Source organism: Chiloscyllium plagiosum, chromosome 4 (genome assembly GCF_004010195.1).
Source record: "Chiloscyllium plagiosum isolate BGI_BamShark_2017 chromosome 4, ASM401019v2, whole genome shotgun sequence".
In the NCBI taxonomy this organism is placed as follows: Eukaryota; Metazoa; Chordata; class Chondrichthyes; order Orectolobiformes; family Hemiscylliidae; genus Chiloscyllium; species Chiloscyllium plagiosum.
The window spans coordinates 39011855-39037548 of record NC_057713.1 but is presented as its reverse complement, the minus strand read 5'-3'; the positions used below and the strand labels follow the sequence as shown (position 1 = coordinate 39037548).

General features: G+C 40.2%; 1 protein-coding gene across 1 annotated transcript in view; it reads left to right on the top strand.

Annotated features, from left to right (window-relative positions):
• The window catches only part of LOC122548971 (phosphatidylserine synthase 1-like), a 50863-nt gene extending 32432 nt beyond the window's left edge, over positions 1-18431 (top strand). Inside the window, exons 11-13 of the mRNA XM_043688015.1 lie at positions 742-810; positions 5707-5785; positions 16974-18431. Of these exons, the coding sequence (XP_043543950.1) occupies positions 742-810; positions 5707-5785; positions 16974-17083 (258 nt within the window). The 3' untranslated portion in view covers positions 17084-18431. The remainder of the gene's footprint in view (positions 1-741; positions 811-5706; positions 5786-16973) is intronic.
• Positions 18432-25694: the final 7263 nt, after the last annotated feature.

Here is a 25694-nt window from a genome sequence, read left to right as displayed (position 1 = left end):
TGTAATCCCAAACTAAACTAATCCCACCTGTTTGTCTCATATCCCTCCAAATATTTATTATTCATGTACTTATCTGAAAGTCTTCTAAACATTGTAACTGTACCCACATCCTTGGGAAGTTCATCCCCCACACACACAAGTTGCTCCTCTTGTCTTTTTATAGCTCTTTCTCCTCTCACCTTAAAAATATGCTACCTGGTCTTGAAATCACTCACCCTAGGGAAAAGACACCTGCCATTCACCTTATCTATACCCCTCATGATTTTATAAACCTCAATAAGGTCACCCCTCAACCTTTTATGTTCCAGTTAACAAAGTCCCTGCTTATGATGCAGTGTATTTGCAGCATGTTTTGTTTATTTAGTGAAAAAACATTTTGTTACCAATATGTTTCTAGATAAAAGGGAATGATTTAATTATTGGATCATTTTTCCTGCCTATATATACGAAAGGAATTTATGAACAACCTAATGCAAATTAAATTGTAGACCTCTTGAGTAATGCTGGACGTAGCTTTGAGAAAGCTCCTTAGTCAGGTCCTGGTCTTTTGAATTTTACTGATTAACTCCCAGCCTCCTCTAAAAATATCATTTTGTTGTCTTGCAAGAGTTTTGTACAATGGCAAAAATGAGTGGTGTTAACCGATACTTCATTTTGCTTTTGTTAGATTGCTTGTGAGGTAGACCTGGAATATATAGAATTCAGTACAGACTACCTAATTAGGTGTTTGGTTTATTTCAGGCTTTCATTACCTTCCTTTGCCTTGCTGTAATGGTGTGGTACGCTGAACATTTTGGACAACGTGAAAAAGTGAGTTTTTGAACATGCTATATATTCCCTTGTAAACTTTGTTTTGCTGTGAGGTTATTTAGATTTGGGGTACATTACTGTTGAATGTGAGCTCTATTTTAATTCCTTGTGCATTGTGAAATCACAGAAGTGTTCTGATGCAGAAGGAGGCTATTCGGCCCATCAAGCCTGCACCAGCTCTTCGAACATGCATCATTACTTCAAGCCAGTCTCCAGCTTTTTATTTCTATCCAAATAATTGTCCAATGCCGCCTTGAATGCCTCAATTGAACTTACACTACCCGGAAATGTGGTGGAGGTATTACATACTCCAATTACTCACTGTGTGAAGAAGCTTTTTTTTTCCTCCCATCACATCACCTTGCTTCTTTTGCACATCACTTTAAATCTTTTCCCTCTCCTCCTTGTTCCTTTTAGAAGTGGGAACAATTTCTCCCTATTTACTCTATCCAGCCTGCTCATGATTTTGAAAACCTTTATCAAATCCCCTTTTAGACATTTTCTCACCAAGGAGAACAGTCTCAACTTCTTCAATCTCTTTATCCTCAATTGCTGTTCATTGTCAGGCCAGCCATGAGAATGCTCTAGTTTGCTGTCTTTCTTCTGGATTAGTGAGAGGAAAATGTATCAGGTGTCTGCTCCTTAGCTGTTATTCTTTGGTTGCTCAAACAGACTAGCAGCAAGTTTTGAGAAATTAACTAATGCTAATTATGTTTTTCTCCTCCTTGGTATTTAGATTATAATGACACTTAGTGCCCATTGAGAGATCACACCCTCCTTTTGCCCTTTGAATATTTAATAACTTTGTGATTTTATTATGGTCATTGGTGAAAACTGATGCAAAGTATATAGGGAGCTCCTCTGCCATTTCTTGAATCCCAATTATTTCCATAATCTCATTCTCTAAGGGGCTGACAGTCACTTTGGCTTCTCCCATCCTTTTTTTTATATATTTAAAGAAGCTCTTGTTCTCGATCTTGATTTTATTTACAAGCTTACCCTCAAGATTTACTTCCTTCCTTTCTTTCGGTTGTGTTTTATTGGTTCTTAAAACTTTGAATCCTCTGGCTTACCACAAATCTTTGCCATGTGTGGTTTACCTTTCAATCTTATGCTATCTTGATACTTAGTTGATTAACCAGCTCAAAGAACGAAGAAAATTTACAGCCCAGGAATAGGCCCTTCAGCCCTCCAAGCCAGGGCCGATCCAAGTCCACTGTCTAAACCTATCGCTCAATTCCTAAGCATCTGTATCCCTCTGCTCCCCACCTACTCATGCATCTGTCCAGAGCACCTTAAATGAATCTATCGTGCCTGCCTCTACTACCTCTGCTGGCAACGAGTTCCAGGCACCTACCACCCTCTGTGTAAAGTACTTGCTGCGTATATCCCCCTTAAACCTTTCACCTCTCACCTTGAACGTGAGACCTCTCGTTATTGAATCGCTCACCCTGGGAAAAAGCTTATCTCTATCTACCATTTCTATTCCTTTAATGATTTTGTAGATCTCAATCAGGTCCCTCCTCAATGTCCTTTTTTCTAATGAAAACAATCCTAACCTACTCAACCTCTTTTCATAGCTAGCATCTTCCACACCAGGCAACATCCTTGTAAACCTTCTCTGCACCCTCTCCAAAGCGTCCACATCCTTTTGGTAATGCTGCGACCAGAACTGTACACAGTATTCTAAATGAAGCCAATCCAAAGTCTTGTACAATTTTAACATGACCTGCCAGCTCTTATACTCAATATCCCGTCCGATGAAGGCAAGCATACCATATGGCTTCTTGACCACTCTATCCACCTGTGCAGCCACCTTCAGAATGCGATAGACCTGAACTCCCAGATCTCTCTGCTCATCAACTTTTCCCAAGGCTCTTTCCAAAATGCATCACCTCACATTTTCTTGGATTGAACTCCATCTGCCATTTCTCCGCCCAACTTTCTAGTCTATCTATATTCTCCTGTATTCTTTGACAGTCCCCTATGCTTTCTGCTACTCCTCCAATCTTCGTGTCATCTGCAAACTTACTGATCAGACCAACCATGCCCTCTTCGAGATCATTTCTGTATATCACAAACAACAGTGGCCCCAGGACTGATCCCTGTGGAACACCACTGGTCACCTTTTCCCCATTTTGAGAAACTCCCTTCAACTACTACTCTTTGTCTCCTGTTGCTCAACCAGTTCTTAATCCACCTGGCTAGAACACCCTGCACACCATGTGACTTTACTTTCTCCATTAGTTTACCATGGGGAACCTTTTCAAACTCCTTACTAGAGTCCATCTACAGTCCTTCCTTCATCTATCAACTTGGTCACTTCCTTAAATAACTATTACGTTTGTAAGGCACAATCTACCCCACACAAAACCATGTTGCCTATCACTGACAGGCCCGTTTGTTTCCAAATGTAAATAGATTTTATTCCTCAATACCTTCTCCAGCAATTTTCCCACTACTGACGTCAGGTTCACTGGTCTGTAGTTACCGGGAATATCCCTACTACCCTTCTTGTACAGGGGGACAACATGAGCAACCCTCCAGTCCTCTGGCACTTCACCAGATGCTACAAAGACATCGGTCAGGGCCCCAGCTATTTCTTCTCTCGCCTCCCTCAGCGACCTGGGTTAGATCCTATCCGGTCATGGAGATTTGATCCTTCTTTGATTAACCAGATTGACTTAACCCCTCCTTAGGATCCTCCTTCCTCACTGGAATATGTATTGGCTATGAGCTATGAACTATTCTCTTAAACATTGCCCGTTGTTCTTTAACCACTTTTGCTGTTTCCCCAGTCTATGCCAGCCAGTCCTGCCCTTATTCCTTTAAAATTCCCTTTATTTAAGCAGCTGTTTCTGACCTAAGTTTCTCCACCTCAAACTGAACGCTAGGTTCTACCTTGTTTCAGTCACTGTTTCTGACGGGATCTTTTACTCTGACGTCATTGGTTCAATGCCTCATTACACATAAAACTGATCCAAAATAGTCTGATTCCTGCTTTGATCCATGACATAATGTTCTATTAAACTGTCCTAAATATACTCCATGAATTCTTCCCCATGTCTTCCTCTGTTGATCTCACAACCCCAATCTCCATGAAGGTGAAGATCTTCATGAAGGTAAAAGCTACCCAAGATTAATTCACTGCCTTTGTAAGTCGTCATCTCCTGACTTATTCTCTGTACCACCATATAGCTACTCCTAACAGTGCATTCTTTCCATTTTTTGATTGATGTTTTATACTTTCTCAGCAGTTTTCATCTCCCATATATATTCTGCCGTCCAAGCTGAAACCTAAAGTTGTGCCTAATGAGGTCGCAAAGGACTAATTTCTGAATTTTAGTTGAATTTGCATACAATATGTCAGCACTGTTAGAGATGTAAGTCGAACCGTAATAGAGAAGACTAGCCCTAATGGACGGAACTCACTTGAAGAGTTGCTATTTTTATGAAGCGAAAGAGATTTTACAGAACTGGAGTAGTACTAAAGCTGGGGGGGGTGGGCAAGTTATCAAAGCCCTTACCTTGCACTCGTCAGGACAGATACCCAAATACACAGCCAAGTCAACCTCTTGTCTATCTCTCAAATAATCCCAATGGTGTTTAAATTTCACTGCTTAGTTTGGCGCTACTTACATAAGCCATGCATCTCAACAACTGGTGGATTATACGAAACAGCATGTCCCTTTGGCTGCTCACAGCAGGCAGGGTACTTACCATATTGTATTTGCAAAGCTCAGGTAATAGTGACCAACATTAGATGTGATTCCGTCGTCAGCAGTAACTGAACAATTCTGAGTATCCCAAGAATTACACGAACAGCCAATCTAAGCTTATCAGTCACGCTCAAGTGTGGATCACATATAGAGTCAGAGAGTCATAGAGATGTACAACATGGAAACAGACCCTTCGGTCCAACTCGTCCATGCCGACCAGATATCCCAACCCAATCTAGTCCCACCTGCCAGCACCTGGCCCATATCCCTCCAAACCCTTCCTATTCGTATACCCATCCAATGCCATTTAAAGGTTGCAATTGTACTAGCCTCCACCACATCCTCTAGCAGCTCATTCCATATACATACCACCCTCTGCATGAAAAGTTGCGCCTTAGGTCTCTTTTATATCTTTCCCCTCTCACCCTAAACCTATGCCCTCTAGTTCTGGACTCCCCAACACATATGCTTGCTTAAAAACTTCAGATGTTCATACATGAGGCCTGACCCTCTGCAAAATAAAACATTTTGACAAGGCATTGTGCCTTTTCAATTAAACAAAACATTACACGAACAGCCAATCTAAGCTTATCAGTCACGCTCAAGTGTGGATCACATATAGAGTCAGAGAGTCATAGAGATGTACAGCATGGAAACAGCCATGTTGCCTTTTTTGAATTTAGACAGAAGCTTTGGGGGTATCGCACCCTAATGTGTACTCTGTGGTGCCATTTAGAGTCCACTTGTCGAACGATCAGCACCCTTTTTCTAACGCAATGTAAATTGTTCCCTTTGAAATTCTTATGTCTGTCCTCATTAGTGCAAGATGCAAAACTTCAACACCGTTCCTCTTTTGAGCAACAAGAAAGGACCTTTTTGTAATGGAATCTCCAGAAGTGCAGAAGGTGGGGTGTGGGATAATTCTAAAGCTTAGCCCATGGTATTATTATTCAGGGTGTTTCACTTCAGCACTTTGTTATTTTCATATGCTGATATCATTAAATTATATATACTAAGAGGAGATGTTCTGGGGTCATAAACCAGTTGGACCCAATAGAATGTTTCACTTCTGTAATGACAAAGTAACTGAAGTCTGAAATTGCCTAATCATGCTTGAACATTGCTGAACAGGACGCTTTTCACTGACTCCCACACTCCATATTTTCTTTCTTTTTAGACTCTTTCTGAATGTGAATGTGATGAAACAATCAGCAGCACTGATTCCTCACCAGTACATTTTGATGCATATGCCAAAGGTTTGTGAATTCATATATATAATTGAAAACACTTCGTTAGGCAGAAGCCAACTGCATGTTACTGCATCCAGTTGTCTTGTCTGTTATCAGTCTACTTATGAGAGCACTAATTCACTATTAGTGATAACATTGAAATTGTCGTTATCCCTTCAAACTGGCACAAATTCTGCAGATCGCACATGCACAAGAATGATCATAAAACGCCAGCAGTGTTAAAGCAGACTGTTCAGTCCATCAAGTCCACTAACCCTCCAAAGAGCACTCCACCCCGATCCTCCACTATCCCTGTGACCCTACATTTCCCATTCGCATTTCCAATGCCCCTCCCCCAAGTCCCTCCTCCCTACCTTTTATCTTCGCTTGCTTGGCACACTTTCCTCATTCCTGAAGCAGGGCTCATGCCCGAAACGTCGATTCTCCTGCTCCTTGGCTGCTGCCTGACCTGCTGCGCTTTTTCAGCAACACATTTTCAGCTACATTTCCCATTGCCAATCCACCTAACCTGCACATCTTTTGATTGGGAGGAAACCAGCCCACACAGACACTGGGAAAACATGCAAACATCAGACGGGCAATTGCCCAAGGCTAGAATTGAACCCTGGTGCTGTGAGGCAGCAGTACTAACCACTAAGCCATCATGACTTACATGCAAAAATCCAAAAATTGCTCTGTGATTCATCACTATAGGATGCACTGTTAAAGTTCTTACTCCACCCCAGCAATTAATTAAGTAGAAATGGCAGAATTTGCCAAAGAATCATTCCATTGACAGCATTAGTCTCACTAAAACGTTGGAAAAGCTATACCGCGCTGATCGGGATGCTATTGAGTAGAAAGTTACTGCTGAACAAACACAATTTTGTATTTGTGAAATGTTATGATGGGAAAGGAAATTACATTTTTTAAAGCATATTTAAAAGTTATTTGACAATTTTCACTTCTCCTTTAACCCCACGTGCATATCCTAGCCACTTATTTTGTTCCCAGTGAAAACAAAGATTGGTGTATTTTATTTCCAGAGCTTAAAAATGTGTTGCTGGAAAACCGCAGCAGGTCAGGCAGCATCAAAGGAGAAGGAGAATCGATGTTTCGGGCATAAGCCCTTCTTCAGGCTTATGCCCGAAACGTCGATTCTCCTTCTCCTTTGATGTTGCCTGACCTGCTGCACTTTTCCAGCAACACATTTTTAAGCTCTGATCCCCAGCATCTGCAGTCCTCACTTTCTCCTAGCATTTTATTTCCAGCTTTATTGGCTATGAGAATATTGCAGTGTGATTGGCTGCTTGCCACACTTGATGACATCACTGTTGGTTGGCAACGAGACAAAGTGGAAATCCAGACCACAGAAATGGTTAGATAGTTAGAGGCAGTGTTTGTTAGAGCATGTGGTGAACACCATCTTTTTGCCATTGACTGTAAAATGTGTGTCAATGACTTCTGAAACTGATAATATCGATCCTTCTACCATTAAACAACTCTATTGGTTTTGGTTCTGACGTCAATATTTACTCTTTGACTCATTTTTACACAAAAACTTGAGTGGAAACACTCTGGATTCAAGAATTCCAGTTCTTTTTATGATCAGAACAGCTTGCTCTGTCCCACAGAACTATCAGTTAACCAGAGAGATACTGTGTTGCAGCAACAATGCATGAAGTCATAGAGTAAAGATTCAAGCTTATGCTTGGAATTCATAACTATGCAGTCTTTTCATTGTGAGGAAGGATAGATCATCACAGGAAAAAGAAGAAAAATTATGAAGCCATCATTGGGCCACTCTGTAATGTTCCTGTTGGTCTAGTGCAGGATTATGAGGGGCATCATGACCATCCATCCACATATATAGTTGGTGTGTGAAGCGTTCCTTTTGAAACAAAAGTTGCAGTTTTTAATTTATATTTGTTATTGTCCCCTTAAACTGTAGATATTTAATTATCCCTTCATTGGTTTCATAAGTGTTCACATCATGCCATAATACTGAAATAAAAGAATGAACTGCATAAATATCACAACAGCAAAGCACACCAACCTGCTGTGAGGGTTCGACCCAGGTTAAAGCAGTTTCAGCTATCTGGAGGAATGCAGAGCACTGTAGGAAGAAGGTCAGTGACCTTCACTATTCTGCTAGGATTAGTGCCACCATCTTCTCTCTGATAGCTCACACTCTACTCTCTTTACTAATGTACTCTTTTCACAATAAGATTCTTGCTCTGTCTCTCCATTATCTGCAACATCTTTCCTCACCTGCTGTCACCTATGCCCATCCCTGACACTGCCAACTATGCATGCCCTCTGTGCTACCTGCTCACTCCCCACCTTCCCACCTGCACCAACAGTGATAGCTGTTGGACCCACTTCCATTTCCTGTTATGGCCACCTCTCTCTCATTCCATTGGAATAGCTCCCAATAAGGCAGAAAGACTCGAAGGCTGGTGCATTACTTGTCATTTGGCTTCTCACTCCTTATTAGGAAATGACCGCACTGAGCAGGGCCTGGACTGCCATCTGAGACCGTCCTTGACCTACTGTGCCAGGAACCCCTGAGTGAAGGTTATCTCTCTTGATTTGATCAAGACTCGCTGACAACTAAAGGATATTAAGGTGGACTAAAGGATATTAAGGTGGACAAATCCCCAGGACCGGATGGGATCTATCCCAGGTTGCTGAAGGAGGCGAGAGAGAAAATAGCTGGGGCCCCGACAGATATCTTTGTAGCATCCTAAAACACAGGTGAAGTGCTGGAGGACTGGAGGGTTGCTAATGTTGTCCCCCTGTACAAGAAGGGTAGTAGGGATATTCCTGCTAACTACAGACCAGTGAGCCTGACATCAGTAGTGGGCAAGTTGCTGGAGAAGGTATTGAGGGATAAAATCTATTTATATTTGGAAAAGAATGGGCTTATCAGTGGTAGGCAACATGGTTTTGTGCGGGGGAAATCATGCCTTACCAACTTAATAGAGTTCTTTAAGGAAGTGACCAAGTTGATGGATGAGGGAAGGGCTGTAGATGTCATATACATGGACTTTAGTGAGGCATTTGATAAGGTTCCCCTCATGGTAAACTAATGAAGAAAGTGAAGTCACATGGTGTGCAGGGTGTGCTAGCTAGTGGATAAAGAACTGGTTGAGCAACAGGAGACAGAGTAGTAGTTGAAGGGAGTTTCTCAAAATGGAGAAAGGTGACCAGTCAGGTTCCACAGGAATCAGTCCTGGGGCCACTGTTGTTTGTAATATACATAAAATGATCTGAAAGAGGGCATTGTTGGTCTGATCAATAAGTTTGCCAATGACACAAAGATTGGTGGAGTAGCAGAAAGTGTAGGGGACTGTCAAAGAATCCAGGAGAGTATAGATAGACTAGAGAGTTGGGCGGAGAAGTAGCAGATGGAGTTCAATCCAGTCAAATGTGAGGTGATGCATTTAGGAAAGTCTAATTCTAGAGCCAACTATACTGTAAATGGAAGAGCTTTGGGAAAAGTTGATGAGCAGAGAGTTCTGGGAGTTCAGGTCCATTGTACCCTGAAGGGGGATAAAATGGTCAAGAAGGCACATGGTATGCTTGCCTTCATGGGATGGGGTGTTGAGTATAAGAGCTGACAGGTCATGTTAGATTGGCTGCATTTAGATTACTGTGTACAGTTCTGATCACCACATTACCAAAATGATGTGGACACTTTGGAGAGGGTGCAGAGAAGGTTTATGAGGATGTTGCCTGGTATGGAAGGTGCTAGCTATGAAGACAGGTTAAGTAGGTTAGGACTGTTTTCATTAGAAAAAAGGAGATTGAGGGGGACCTGATTGAGGTCTACAAAATCATTAAAGGTATAGAAAGGGTAGATAGAGATAAGCTTTTTCCCAGGGTGAGGAATTCAATAACGCGAGGTCACGCGTTCAAGGTGAAATACGTGGAAAGTACTTTACACAGAGGGTGGTAGATTGCGTTGCCAGCAGAGGTAGTAGAGGCAGGCACGGTAGATTCACTTAAGGTGCGTCTCGACAGATGCATGAGTAGGTGGGGAGCAGAGGGATACAGATGCTTAGGAATTGAGCGATAGGTTTAGGCAGTGGATTTGGATCGGCACAGGCTTGGAGGGCCGAAGGGCCTGTTCCTGTAAATTTTCTTTGTTCTAACTATAACAAACTTCTTGGCTTTGTGTCTGTACTTAACAGCATGGCAAGGTCAATAGTAATATGAATCGATACCCCTGGCTGAGAGGGCAAAGTGCACAAAGGCAAGGCAGTGCAAGATTGGAATGTTGTGAGCATCCAGATGGTTTAGAGCAACTGAGCACTGAGATCAGGCAAAGTGCCTGGAGATGCAAGCTGGCCCAGTTCTTGTGCTGTGTGCATGTCCCTTTGGAGTGCACACAGTCCTGCAGCAGCACTACTTGATAAGTTGTCAGTGCAACATCCAAGTGCAGAAGTTTACTATAAGTGGATCAGAGGTGTGCCACGAAGGATCTTAAGAGACTGTCACGTGTTAGATAGCGATGTTCTTGGATGTGTGTGGCCTTTGTCTATGGAACATGCCTGAGACATTGGTGCCCAGCTTCCAAAATGGGGATTTTCTTGTTGAGTTTTCCCAAGGTTGAGTTTTTTTGTCAGGATGGGAAGCTAAATATTAATGGGTTTGACTGTTAACAAGGCATTCAGCAAGCAGTGATGACTATCAGTTGGTGACTCACTGCTGCCTACCAAAAATTTGGCCATGCTACATAAAAGATGGAGCAAGTTGCTCCCAATGATGCCTCATTGTGCTTGATGCCTGATTCTGTCACACATCTCACCATAGCCCATGTCACTCAGACTCCTGTAAGATTCCACCCTGTATTTCACATCAATGACTCATCAACAACCCCGGAAACTTAGCTCCAAAGCAACCATAACTTGTATTTATCTGGCACCTTTGACATAATAAAACATCATAAGGCAATTCACCTATAAAACAAAATAGGACACAAAACCGTATGAGGTGATTTGATGGCAGATGACCAAAAGTTTTATCAAAGAGGTAGGTTTTGTTCAGTCATGCTGAAGAATTCCTGAAGAAGGGCTTATGCCCGAAACGTCGATTCTCCTTCTCCTTTGATGCTGCCTGACCTGCTGCGCTTTTCCACCAATACATTTTTAAGCTCTGATCCCCAGCATCTGCAGTCCTCACTTTCTCCTTTGTTCAGTCATGTCCTAAAACAGGAAAGTGAGTTGGAGAACGGTAGGGAAGAAATTCCAGAAATTACATCCTCTGCAGCTGAACACAGATTAAAATCGGGGAGCTCCAGTAACCAGAATTGGAGCAGCAAAGGTATCTTCCAGGAAATTACAAAGATCGGGATGGATCAAGGAATTACCCATGTAAGATCTGTATATTTGCCAATGTGCATGGGGTGACTGGAACTTGAGTATGTAGAAATCTGGTAACAGAGTTTGGATATCCTCAAGTTTACAGAGATTAAAATGTGGGAAGCCAAACAATTGGGTATGAGAATCATCAAGTGTGTAGTTGAAAAAGGATGATGATTATTTCAGTAGCAGTAAAGCTGAGGCAGCAACAGACATAGGCAGTGTTACGTAGCTGGAAATTGGTAGTGTTTGTGTAGATATTTGATTGAAAGCTCATCTTCAGGTAAAATACAATACCAAGGTTGTAAACCATCTGGTTCAGCTTCAGACTGTTGATGGATGGAAGTGATGGTGAAGGAAATGGGAATTAAGTCTTTAGATCAAATTATTTGTTCTGCGGAATGTCAGAAACCAGACACGTGACCGAAGGTAAGCTTTGGCACTCCATAGAAGTTCTCATCTGCAGGGAGAAGAGTCAGGGAGGAATGCTTCACCTTCCAAAGTGAAATTCTCCTGCTCCTAGGAACAAAATACCAACTCTAATTCAGACTTTGGATGGTTTCAGTGTACCTATCTGGATAATTGCACAGGAAGTGTTCGGCCAATTCCAGTCATATCCACGAGCTGGAATTATGTAACTGAATACCTCGCTACCCCTCCTGACCCAACCTGACTACTTTTGCTCTCCCCCTAACTCCGAAACAGACCTGACCTGACTACCTCCTCTCCCCACATTCCTCTCAAACTACCATCCACCTCATTCACTTACCAACCCCTTTGCCCACTTATCCATTCACCCAACTACTATACTGCCCAATATCTCCACCTCCCCTACCCAGATATCTCAGCCTCCTTACCTCACCCACCCTCACTTACCTAACCCACCTATCCATTCATTCATACGTCCCTTTGCAAATGTTAAAAGACTAGGCATTTTGTAATCATCATATGACAGGTAGTGCCATAAAAAGGACACACATTCTGTCTTCCTTCAATGATCATTACCGTCGCTAAGTCCCCCATTATCAATATCCTGCAGTTTACCATTGACCAGAAACTGAACTGAACTGGCCATGTAAATACTGTGGCTACAAGAATAAGTAAGGGTCTAGGAATCCTGCAGCAAGTAACTCACCTTCTGCCACCCCAAAACCAGTCCACCATCTACACGACACAAGTCTGGGATGTGATGGAGTGCTTCCCACATGCCTATATGGGTGCAGCTCCAACACCAGTCAAGAAGCTTGACACCATCCAAGACAAAGCGGACCAATTGATTGGCACCATGACTACCAACTTCAAGATGTACTTCAATAACTCAGCAAAGCTCATTTTCCAAACCCACAATTCCTACCTCAAAAAAGGCAAGGGCAGTAGAGGCATGGGAACACTACATAGAGTCATAGAGATGTACAACATGGAAATAGACCCTTCGGTCCAAGTTGTCCATGCTGTCCAGATACCTTAATCTAGTCTCATTTGTCACCACGTGACCCATATCCCTCTAAAGCCTTCCTATTCATATACCCATCCAGATGGCTTTTAAATATTGTAATTGTACCAGCCTCCACCACTTCCTCTGGCAGCTCATTGCATGAACACACCACTCTTTGTATGGAAAAAGTTGCACCTTAGGTCCCTTTTATATCTTTCTCCCCTCGCCCTAAACCTATGCCTCTAGTTCTGGACTCCACCACCCCAGATAAAAGACCTTGTCTATTTATCCTATCCATTCCCCTCCTGATTTTATAAACTTCTATAAGGTCACCCCTCAGCCTCCAGCATTCAAAGGAAAACAGTCCCAGCCTGTTCAGCCTCTCCCTATAGATCAAACAGTCCAACCTGCAACCACCTGCAAGTTTCCCTCTAAGCAGGTAAATAGATTAGATTACTTAGAGTGTGGAAACAGGCCCTTCGGCCCAACAAGCCCACACTGACCCTCCAATAAGCAACCCACCCAGACCCATTCCCCTACATTTACCCCTTCACCTAACACTACAGGCAATTTTAGCATGGCCAATTCACCTAACCTGCACATTTTTGGACTGTGGGAGGAAACCGGAGCACCGCAGACACGGGGAGAACATGCAAACTCCACACAGACAGTTGCCTGAGGCAGGGTCTCAGACGCTGTGAGGCAATAGTGCTAACCACTGTGCCACCGTGCCACATGGTTTAGGGACAATACAAGAATCAGGAGCAATAATTTAGAGCTGTATCCTGTTAGTGTACATATGGAACTTGACTTGTTGCCATCAAGGTGCTTCCAATAATTAAGAAGTGGAAAGTGACCAAGAATCAATATTTAAGGGACACCAGATTCTGTCATAATACTCTTAAGAATTAGACAAATGCTGATTTAGATTTGAATGATATTTTTTTTTTAATGGGTTAGTTTGAAATCCTGGAATGACCTTGGCATCTATGTTAATAACTATAATTAAATGAATCACAGTGAGAAGAACTTTGGAGGATGTGAGATTTGTAATTAATGGTTTGTGTGACATTGTAGTTTACACTCTTGAAAGATGAGTTAAAGGGCACAGTAACAGTGGGGAATTCTTTATGGCTTATATTAGACAAGCAACTCTAATAATGTTTGCAGGAGTGCATGATGGCTGTATTTAATTTAGTGCAGATAATGCAAACTGGTGGTTAGTACTGTAAAGACAATTATTACAAAAGATGTAGAATAAGACTCTGAATACTACATGAAGGATAATTCCTGCCCCTCTTTCAGAAACACAATACAATGTAAACTCCAAAAGTGAGCATCTTTGTTCCTCACTAGTCATTTTGCTTAATCTGCAAGAGTGGCATTTCAATTTATAAATTTACTGTTACCAGAAAATTGCTTTAGTTATGAATGGTAGTTGCACATTGTAAATGGAACCTCTTGAAAGATATTTCACTGGAAAATGGGGAGGGAACTTTTAACCTATGCTCATTTGCGTTTTTAGTTTCTGTTAAGGAGGAGAATTACTTCTAGGAGCTTCTAAAACTAGGACATTTGAGATTTTATATATATTCACTAAAGTGGCTTTGATTTAATATTTACTGCAAATTTGAAACAAAATTGTAATTTAACAGTTGGTACAGTGAGTTGAAAATTGTCTCTTTACGTCTGTGACCTGGTCCAAATACAGTTCAGTTGGATAGACTTAATGAACCGGACTTTGTGATTCGGATGAATGGATGAATTACACTTACAGCTGTCCTGGATTGTACCTTACTCTTTAATTCTTATAAATTTTGTTAATTTCAACGCACCATCCTCTATGGGAAATTTGGAACAAGTGTGAATGAGTGTCTTTCAATCAATTCAGTTGAAGAATCCTTTTTTGAGAATTTAAACCAGAAAGTCTAAGTGAGAATATATAATTCAGTATAAGACATTCGAAAGAAAGCAAAATAAATAGGGAGGAATTAGAATTAAAGGATATGTGTCATAAAAAGTAAAAAAGGTAACTCAAGGATTTCTGTGCCAGAGAACTGATAATTAAGACTGATTACACTGTTAATTTTTGTCTTGCACTTTTGACAAGTCCTTTTTCTCGACTATTATTACTGGATATCTGGTGAATAAGCTGCACATCTTCAAACCCTTCATGTGTTTGAACACCTGAATCTTTCGAAAATATACCAGTATAGCAATACTTCAGGAGAAGCAGGATATGTCCAGCAGCAATTTCTTGTAATTTTACCATATTGATCTCTTTCCCCCCCCTCTCCAAACCGCATGAATTACCTTTTGCCTGGATTTCTGTACTTCCTGCAGCAGCCACTGCTGCCCATGTGGCGCTGCTGAGTGTGAGCTGTCAGCAGCTCCCAGCTGGTGGGACTTACCCCTGGGGATTTGATCCTAACAATGACCACTAATTACCTGTTTGACTCATAATTCAGCAGTTCTCCCCCAAAGGAGGCAATGCAGGTTTCCCACTGTCTACTTGCATAAAATTCTCCCCATGGATTTGAAAATAGGTTACAACACATGACAACACCTTTGAAAAATGTAAATACTTCTTTATTGTTCCATAACCCGCATTAATAAAGATGTGCTTAAAATATTTTAAAATCCTTATTTATTTAGCCTAAAGCCAAGCACATACAGATAGAAGAAATGTTCATGAGTCATAATGCTGGCATTAAGAGGAATTCTCAGTATCCCTGAGAGAAAACATATTTAGTATAAAATATTTTACCAGAATCACAAAACATATGCAGTCAGTGATAATGGACACTTGGCAATTTCTGATTTTAAATTATTCCCATTGAGACTGCTAGGAGGAAGTTGTGCAATATTTTTCTTCTTGACCTTGGGGATTGTGCTTGCTATTGTTGCTACAAAGCAAGACAGTAAATAACAACAGAAAGTGTCTGGCAACATCTATGAAGAGAGAAACAGAATTAACATTACGAGTCCATTATGACTCTCAGTAAGTAAATAAATTTGGTTTGGCTGATTTTAGGGCATTTTAAAACTTTTCTGCGTGATAATGGTTACTCTGAAGTCATTCCCTGCTGTATATCAAGTAAACTCGAGGCTACCACCTTTGGCCCTGGTAGATGCCCAGTCTACCTCAGAACACCCTGAAAGGTGAGGGTGTCACAATAATTTGAGCTTCAAATGAAGCTAGCTGTCTCACGCTGCTATTTTTCAGTAAATACACAAGTGTATTCTCCATAGACAGAATGCAGCTGTCATGCCAAAAGAATATTCTGTCTACAACACAATTAAATGATGTTTGAGTCTCCGTACCAGTATGTACGTAGACCATATATCTCATTAACTGGCAGAACATACAAAACTTTGGCAGTGTGCCAACTATGTAAATGCCTGCAAAACTGAATGTAGTGTCAAACCATGCATGTGTTTCTACTATTGTACAAAGTTTACTAAATAATTCTGACTGTAATAAGCATTACACTGGGACCCAAACTAAAATCATTACTCAGGCTCAGTGTGATTTATTTGTATTTTTTTTTGCAGAAGTTACATTTATTTCATTCAGAGTATTGATCTCTGTGGGCAAATAGGTGCCCCTTTCTCCTGTGAAAAAACGATGCAGTGACAATCAATCTGTGCTCCATCCCAAGGCAAAGCCCTGATTGATCAGAATAAAATTGCCTGTTTTGAATGGAATCAATTAACTAAGTTAACAGTCTGTTGTTGCAATTACTATTAGGTTGGCAGTGTTTATCATTTTTTTTTGTTTAACTAGAAACACATAATTTGGTGGAGGAAAAAAAGTAACATGGGTTATTTTGTGATGGTTAAAAAGCAACATTCAGAGGTGCATAAAAACCTTTTCTGGATGCAAAAGGTAAAGCAAATAAATATACAGTTAAGGGCTTGTTGCAATACAGTGGACCTGGTTTTCATCTCACCTGCTGTAGAGATGTCAACAGATTGATCAAAAATATCGAAGACAGTTGATAGTTTCTGTTGTGTCGCCATTCCAACTATGGTCCAACCAATAGCCACCCTCCTGTCATGGTGTATACATTTCATTTTCCTTTTTAAAAGGTGATCTTCCCGTGTTTCAGTCCTCAAACTTGCAGGACAAAATCTTCTGATTTTTGGCTCTTTTGAGCAATGCTTAAAATGGTTTTGACCATTTTTAACCCACCAACCTTTACATGATTCCATTGATAACTTTAAGGAACCAGCTAAAATGAGTGAGCACAATGAACAGGAGTACAATTTTTACGAAGCCTGTAAATGTCATTTGAATGAAATGCTTAGCATGCAGACAAAGCGAAGTGATTAATGTAAACTTTGTAAAGGGCAGCCATCCATTTTTCTTTGACATAGAATTATCGTGGTCTTTCTGCTTCCTCTTTATCAGGTGAAGGAAAGTCTGAAGTCTTGCACCTGAACACGTCCGACAAGAGTGTAACTAAGCGGAAAAAAGCCTCTGCTAAAAGTAAAGTTAGTAATGGTCTCAGCAGAAAGTAAGGCGGTTTCATAGAGAAGGAGACTGCCTTGCACAAGGAAATTTGGAGCTGGATCCAAAAGCATTTGGAATGCCAGTGAGCACAAGGAAAAGATTGAGTCTGGAATAATTGCTTCAGTAGTCAAGGGACAGCACTGGAAGACTAAGCAGTTTCACTGTTTTGCTAGATACCAATTCATAGGCTTACATTATGGTAAAATGTTTCTGCATTAGATCTTGCATTTTTTAAAAAAAAGAAAAGTAAAGAAAAAATGCTGGAAGCCTTTTTTATATTTTTATTGAAAAAAATTTAAGTTTTTGCAAATTTTGTTTCATTAATATGACTGAATACAGCATTAACAAACATTGACCTCAATTTAGTTAGCTTGTAAAGTTAAAAAGCAATATTTCACAAAGCACATGTTTAATGCACTTTCTGACTAGTATCTGCTGCAAATTATCTTTCTGCACATTTCATGTGTATCAAAGTCATACCATTTTGAATAGAGCTTGCTTCACTTGTACATATTGATTGTACAAATTGCTGTATTGACTTGATTTCAAATTTCATTGACCAAACTTGCTTAATACTGCTTGGTTTATGAAGGTACAACCCTTGCTGACTACTTAATTGATTTTATAAGTTTAGTTTCTGATTGACTATTTTTTCCCCGAAAATAATTTTTAGTTCTTGAACATTTCACCTATTTTTATCCAATACATAATATATACATGATGAAATTGAAAGAGATATACAATGCAAATCAGTTACTGCTGTACACTTGAATCTGGTTTAAAGGAGAAATCCTAGATGGGTTGTGTGTGTTACTGTTTAATAACTTGATATATACCATTGTATAATCTTGTGCCACTATTTTGAAGGGAATGAAATAAATATTATCCTTGCTGCATCTTTTATGAGTGCAAGTTATGGATGAAGTTAATTTGCCACCTCTGGTATAATAAGCAAAATGAGACATTAAATTCTTCTGCCAAGTGGTAAGGATTACTAATTTTTTTTTTAGGCCAATCATTTTGTAAATTTCATATGCAGTGAGAATAATCTTATAGAATATCAGTTTGGTAAAATGCAGGACAATGCAGAATCTAGATTTGCTGCCATTCTGTGTTTGTAAAATTATAATCCAAATCTGAGATCCTGTGTACTTTTGAACTGCTGAGTGATATGTACACTATCAAATGCCCAAACACTGTCCATTTGTTGCAGTATGCACAGTGTTACTTGTATGGTGAACCTCTATATCATAAAGTGAAATTTGTTACAGAAACTGTGACTGTCTTTTCTCAGGAAACTGTTACATTTGTGATACTAACAAATTAGTTCCAAATAAAACACTTGGGGAATAAAAAGATCTCTGTCTGGTTTTTAAAATATTTTATATTCAAAATAAATGATTTAAAGGTGCCTTGTGTACTATAGGTTTCTATCATGGACGGTTCATTGTGTCTTTAATATGTTGTGTTAACTTCAGAAATTTCTTCCTCTTGTGAAAACAGGAGGGACCCACAGATGATTCAGGAATAATATTACCAATTTGTCCTGTCTTTTGCGACTTGCTGTAAAACTTAACACAGAGACTATCTTTAGGTTGACTATCTGCCCAAGTATGAATTTGAAACAATATGTAGCACAGCATAATTAATGAGGACTCTGGTATTTAAATTCTAGTTAATGTGCATCACCTTTTTCAATGTATTATGTTCTCAATGGAAATGCTCACTGTAAATGAGATGTTTTGATTTGGAGCAGAGTGCAGTGTTTAAGGTTTTCGGAAGGGCACTGGAAGCAGTTCAGGATGGCTAGGAAATTGTGAATTTTGGGGAGGAAAATGTGAATATTTGAGCAATAGAGATTACTTGGGGTAGAGAGGTTGTACATGAGCTAGGAAATATCGTAAACGAGTGGAGTAGAGCGTCACAAGGATTAATTTTTTTTTGTATGTTAACTTATCTCAAATTATTTGTAATTATTTTTATTCATTTCTGGACATTGTTGGATCAGCCAACATTTAATGCACATTCATAGAGAAGATGCTGCTAAACTGGCTTCATGCACTTGCAGCATTCATCAGAGTGTAGGGCAACCCAACATGACTGTTTGGAAGTTTCAGGATTTTCACCCAGTGAAGATATATTTCCATGTGTGACTAAAGCAGAACTCTTTAGTAATGGTGTTCCCATACAATTGTCGACCTTGTTCTAGAATATAGGTTTGGAAGATGCTGTCTCAGGAGCCCTGGTGAGTTACTTCAGTACATCTTGTAGATGGTTCACACTGTTGTCACTATACATCGGTACTGAAGGGAGTAAATGTTGAAAGTAGTAAATGGGATAGAAATCGAGCAGGTTGCTATGAATTCGATGGTGTCCAAATTATTGAATGTTGTTGGAGCTGTACTTAGCCTGGAAATCAAAAACATATTCCATCACATTCCTGACAGATGATGGACAGGTTTCATGGAGACAGAAGAAAAGTTGTTCACCACACATTTCCTAGCTTCTGACCTGCTTTTGCCACAGCATTTATGTGTCTCACCTAATTCAGTTTCTGGTCAATGGTAATTTCCAGATTGTTGATAGTGGGAGATTCAATGATGGTAATGCCATTGAATGGTTAGGTACCCTCTGGTTGGAAATCGACATTGTCTGGCACTTATGAAGTGTAAATGTTGCTTGCTCCTACTCACCCAAAGCTTGGATGTTGTACAGGTCTTGCTGCATATGGACATCGACTGTTCAATGTTTGAGCCGTGAATGGTGCTGAACAGATGTTCATTGTTTGTACAAAGTCTGTAAGTTAGCTCACTGAGCTTGAAGGTTTGTTTTCAGAAGTTTTGTCACCATACTAGGTAACATTAGTGACAGTCTGGTGGTATGAAAAAAGGAACCGGAAATTACATCACCCACCCTAAGAAACCAAGGCATATGTTCTGCCTCTCTATTTATATCAGCAGCGCTTCACCAGAGACTCACTGATGACGTTACCAAGTATGGTGACGAAACGTCTGAAAACAAACCTTCAAGCTGAGCAAACTAACTTACAGACTTATCATCAATCTGAGCTACAAATCTTCTCAAAAATTGCTAACAATGAATATCCCCAGTTATCATCTTAAGATGGATGGAAACAGTTGGAGGTGGTTAGACCAAGAACACTACCCTGAGGAACTCCTTCATTGATGTGCTGGAGCTGAGATGATTTATTTCCAATGACCATCTTACTTTGTACTAGGTTTGACTTTAACTCATGGGGAGATTTCTTCCAATGTCTATTAACTCTGGTTTAACTCCTTGATGCCATATAGTGTTAAATGCAACTTTTTGTACGAAGGCAAATCACTTACTTCACTGCTGCTCATCTCTTTGGTTCATGTTAAGAACAGGGCTGTGATCTGGGTGGAATCCAATCTAATCAAACTACTATTTTGTAAGTTTGTGTCTTGAAAGCATTGTTAATAATCTCTTTCATTATTTTGCTGATGAACAGGAGTGGACTAGTAGGTCAGTAATTAGCTAGATTGGATTTGCCCTGCTTTTGAGCACGGAACATACCTGGACAATATCCCAAATTGTCAGGAAGGTATCTGTAGCTGTACTGGAACAACTTGGCTCGTGGCATGGCTGGACCACCAGTCTTTAGTACTATTACAAAGAGCAAAAAAGTTGCTCTACAGTACAAGAACAGGCCCTTTGGCTCACCAAGACTGCACTGATACATGATATCCAAAATGATCAATAAGTTGTAAAGAGTCTGCATTGTTCAGCACAGACCTACAGGCAAATTGAGAATAAAAATTTGCTGACAGTTTGAAGACAATGGTACATGCAACTCCATGGAAGTCACGTGAGAAAGGATGGCCAATGTCCCACCAGTTCAAGGTACTCTAAGGAAGAAGTTGCCACTTTTGTAGATTTAGGATACTACAGATTGGAAAACGCCTCTTTCAGCAGGAAGACATCTCTGTAAGGGAAATCCAAAAGATCACTGGTTACCTCAATTTATAGAGACCTAAAGCTATCAAACCACCAAGAAAAGAATCAAAATTAACAATCTTCCAGCCAGAAAACAGGCAATCTCCCAAGGATGAATAAAATCCATTTTAAGAAAATAATGAAGCCTTCAAATCGTCTGAATTTGTAAAGGCAGAAAATTGAATTGACATTGGGTCGTGGTAAATGTGATCATATATACAAATGTATAATCCTAATAATGGGGAAAACAGTCTGGAAGGGGTGAGATTAAGTATATTGGCTTGAAAGGGTTAATACTGAGGAGTGCCAATAAGCACCACCACTTTGATGTCATATGGACTTGTGGAGAGAACAGCTTAGGATCTCAGAGGAGTAAGATCTAAAATCCAGGTCCTCCTCATTGCCCAAAACGTCAACTCTCTTGCTCCTCAGATGCTGCCTGACCTGCTGTGCCTTTTCCAACGCCACACTTAATCAACTCTCACTGTCCAGCATCTGTAGTCCTCACTATCTCCTGGCTTTTAGGGAGGGCCAAGTATCCTCCTTTGGTGCTAATATCATTTTATGGGAAGCATCTTTTGCGTGGCAGAGTTTTCCAACCTACCTCCAAAGCATTCATGGTAGCCCCATAATCACAGCAGCTCTGGTGTTATTTAACTTTCTCGGGGGAAGAGTTCTGCCTTGGAGTGCTGCTTACCAATTTGATTAGCCAATAGTTGTAGTCCTAGCACCAGAAGCAAAACAGGCCAGTACATAACATTACAAGCAGTTCCTTGTAGGAGGGTATTTGCACAGGTGGATTCTCATATGTAATTATCTCTGACAATGGGCCAAACTTCACGTACAAGTATTCCAGATGTTTATGGCCTCACCAAGACTTGTCCATGTTGCAACTTCACTGAGGTACCTTTAACTCAACATTGAAGCCAAGTGATGGGTATACATTCCTCCAGAGTAATCCTCCTGAGAAATAATGAAGGTTTTCATTTACCTCTAGGCAACTGCTAATCAACATCATAACAGAACAACTTCACTTCGTGCAACCTTTCAATAAAGTGTAGACCCATGAGCATGTGTTACAAAAAAAGAAACACTACTGGGCAATCAAACTCGCATCCTCAGAGACTTCAAGCTCATGGCCTTCCCACATGTGAAAGGGAGTGCAGGTGCAGCACACTGCTACAATGATTATGATTTCTCAAACAGCCAAGGTCACACCTTGTCTGAATATCCGAAGAAACAGGAGTGCATTGATTTCACTGATAATGATGGCAATAGTGGACACTATGGCAGCATAATATTAACCACAGACCCAAGGGCTGCAAAGTGTCAGCAAACAAATTTGGAAAGCAAATGGTCATCCAAGTAAGACCATTGCCTATGTACTAACCTCTGCCCTGAAAGATCCATTCACAATCATGAACAAGTTGCCAGCTCAAGCCATTAATTAGATGGTTAACTTCCATATTGAACAAGAAATAGCCTTCCCAGTCATATGAATGAAACAAAAAGTTTAAGTGGAATAATGAATAATGGTGGAAATTAGTAGCACAGTAAAACTTAAGCAGAGATAATAAAGAAAAAATTCAAATAATTGAAGTCTTAATATGAGTAGAAAAGTACCACATTATAAAGTTGTTTCATTTTGATATTCTTTGACCTACCATTAGGTGGTGCTGTAGCTCTGACAATTATTTTAAGAAATTCTGCCTGCAAAAGTGTCATGAGTGAAAAAAAATTACAACAATAGTTGGAAAGTAACATAATATACTTATACTATGGCAAATATTTTGCACTGATTAAAACAGTGTGCAGTCCAAAATAAAATCAGTCAGAGGAATATACAATTTGCTTTTCTTCTCCATTCTTTCTCTTATCTATTGACGACCACCAATGTCACACTGCTTGCTGCTTTCCCCCGGCTTATTGTAACAGTAGAAACAGCATACTACTTTCTTATTCCAAAACCAGACAATGCAGCTCTGTGTAAATGGGGAACCTCAGCAAAATATTATTGATGAGAAACTTTTTAAAATCATTTTATCTACTACCATAATTGGTATTTGTATGACTAAATACTCATTAAAACTGAGTCCCAGAGTTGGTTCACTATGAGTGATTTATGTGTTACTATCCTTGAGGCATTATATCACCTTTACTATGTTCCCAAGGACAAAACAGAAATATTTATGATATCAACAATTCAAAACAGATTTCACAGACCAATGGGTAAACCTCTGCAACATGAGCATGTAGCCTACAACCTGACAGCTCCATATGGTTAATATTCATAGAAATGTCACTGTGTTTGTTGTTTCTCAGTCACCTTGTGATAAATGTAGTGACTGAAATCTTCCACTCTAACGGAGGGATGTTAAAGATTCCAGGTACTGTTACAGAACCAACTTGAATGATCTACATACAAATGTATGCATTACAAGCTGGACTGAGTCACTTAGTCCCTCAAGCTGTCTCTGCCATTCAATAAAACCAAGCGTGCTCAGATTTCTTCACCTTACCCCAATAACCTTTCACCCTCTTGCTTATCAAGAATCTATTCAACTCTTCCTTAAAAGTATTCAAAAGCTCTGCTTGTACTGCCTTTAAAAGAAGAGAGTTCTAAATAAAATCACAACATTTCTCGTAATCTCGGTCTTAAATTTTAATTTTAATTTTAAACACTGACCCCTAGTTCTAGAATCTCCCACAAGAGGAAACGATCTTTCCACATGCTCCTTGCCAAGACCCTTCAGGATCCTATAGATTTCAACCAAGTCAACTCTATAAATTCCAGTGGATATGAGCTTTTCCTCAAAATGCAACTTGCCCATTCCAGATATTGGTCCAGTAAACCTTCTAAATCCTATTCATCTGCAGCTTGAATGACATAATTGTGATTATACCTATACAATTACTGCAGTACATCTGTCTTACCAGTGCTTCCAGCTGCACTGCCACATCAAGAAAACAAATGATAAGCCCTATTTTCCAAATTTAGGAAAATGGGACTGTACATGTTGATGTGAAGGAAAGCATGTAAGGTGAGTAAAGCTGGAAGTTAGTTAAAGAATTGCTCCGCCAGGTATTGTGAAGGCTGTTTCTGGTGCATAAGGGGAGTTTCTCCATGTGAATGGGAATACCACAGACTGGTGAAATGGAGTGCAATACTTGACATGGGACTAATGCTTAAGAGATCTCACTATAGGAGGTGTGGCGAAAGAAGGTGGCCAATTCTGAGGATGAAGATGTTGAACACACAAAGCACAGACTCAAATTATTTGGAGTGGGAGGAACAAATCCTTGCATTCACTCAAATCTACCATCCAAGATAACAAGTGATGAAGGGGCTCATCATCAATAATGAAGTAAGATTAGATTCCCTACAGTGCGGAAACACGCCCATCGGCCCAACAAGTTCACACAGATCCTCCGAAGAGCAACCCACCCAGACCCATCTCCCTCTGACTAATGCACTTAACACTATGGACAATTTAGCATGGCCAATTCACCTTTGAATTGTGGGAGGAAACCAGAACACCTGGAGGAAACTCACACAGACACAGGGAGAATGTGCAAACTTCACACAGACAGTTGCCCAAGGCTGGAATTGAACTGAGGTCCCTGGTGTTGTAAGGCTACAATGCTAACCACTGAGCCACCATGCTTGAGAGTTTAACAAACCTAGAAACATAGAAAATGCAACTATGAGTAAACCATTTGGATCTTTAAGCCTGCTCTGCTATTCACAATGATCATGGCTGATTATGTAACTCAATAATCTGTTCTCACTTTTCTCCTATATCTTTTGATACCTTTAGCCGCAAATGCTCTCTCCAACTCCTTCTTGAAATCATTGAATTGAATTGAATTTATTGTCACGTGTACCATGGCACAGTGAAATCATACAATGTGTTGACCTTGACCTCTTTCTGTGGCAGAGAATTCCACAGGCTTACCACTATCTTTAATGAAGAAATTTCTCTTCATCTCAGTCCTAACTTTACTCTATATATTTAGACTGTAACCTCTAGTTCTACGCTTTCCCAGTATCAAGAACATCCTTCCTACATTCACCCTAATCAGCCCTGTTAGAATTTTATATGATTCTATAAGCTCTCTTTCATTCTTCTGAACCCGAGCAAAAACAGTCCAAACTGATTCAACTCATCCTCACATGTCAGTACCCCCATGCCAGGAATCAGTCTAGTAAACCTCTGCTGCACTCCATTTATAGGAAGACTGCACTTCCTCAGATAAGGAGACCAACCTGCGCACATATTCCAGATGTGGTCTCATCAATGCTCCATTATTGTAGCAAGACATCCTCGCTCTTGTGCTCAAATCCTCTCAGTATGAAGACCAATATACTGTTTTCCTTCTGACTATATGCTACATTTTCATGCTCATCTTCAGTGATGCAGTTCTACTCAACCAGCACAGACCTATGAGGAGACAGAATTTCCCCTTTTATGGAGAAAAATTCATGGAGGGCATTGATGACAATAACCAATAATCAACCAATCCCACAAAGAAAATCTGATTATCTGGTAATTTGTACAAGGACATGCAGGTCTCATAAATTCCCTGCTCTCAATTTACAGTCATTCACATAATTGCCTTCCTGTTTTTACTCTCAAAGTG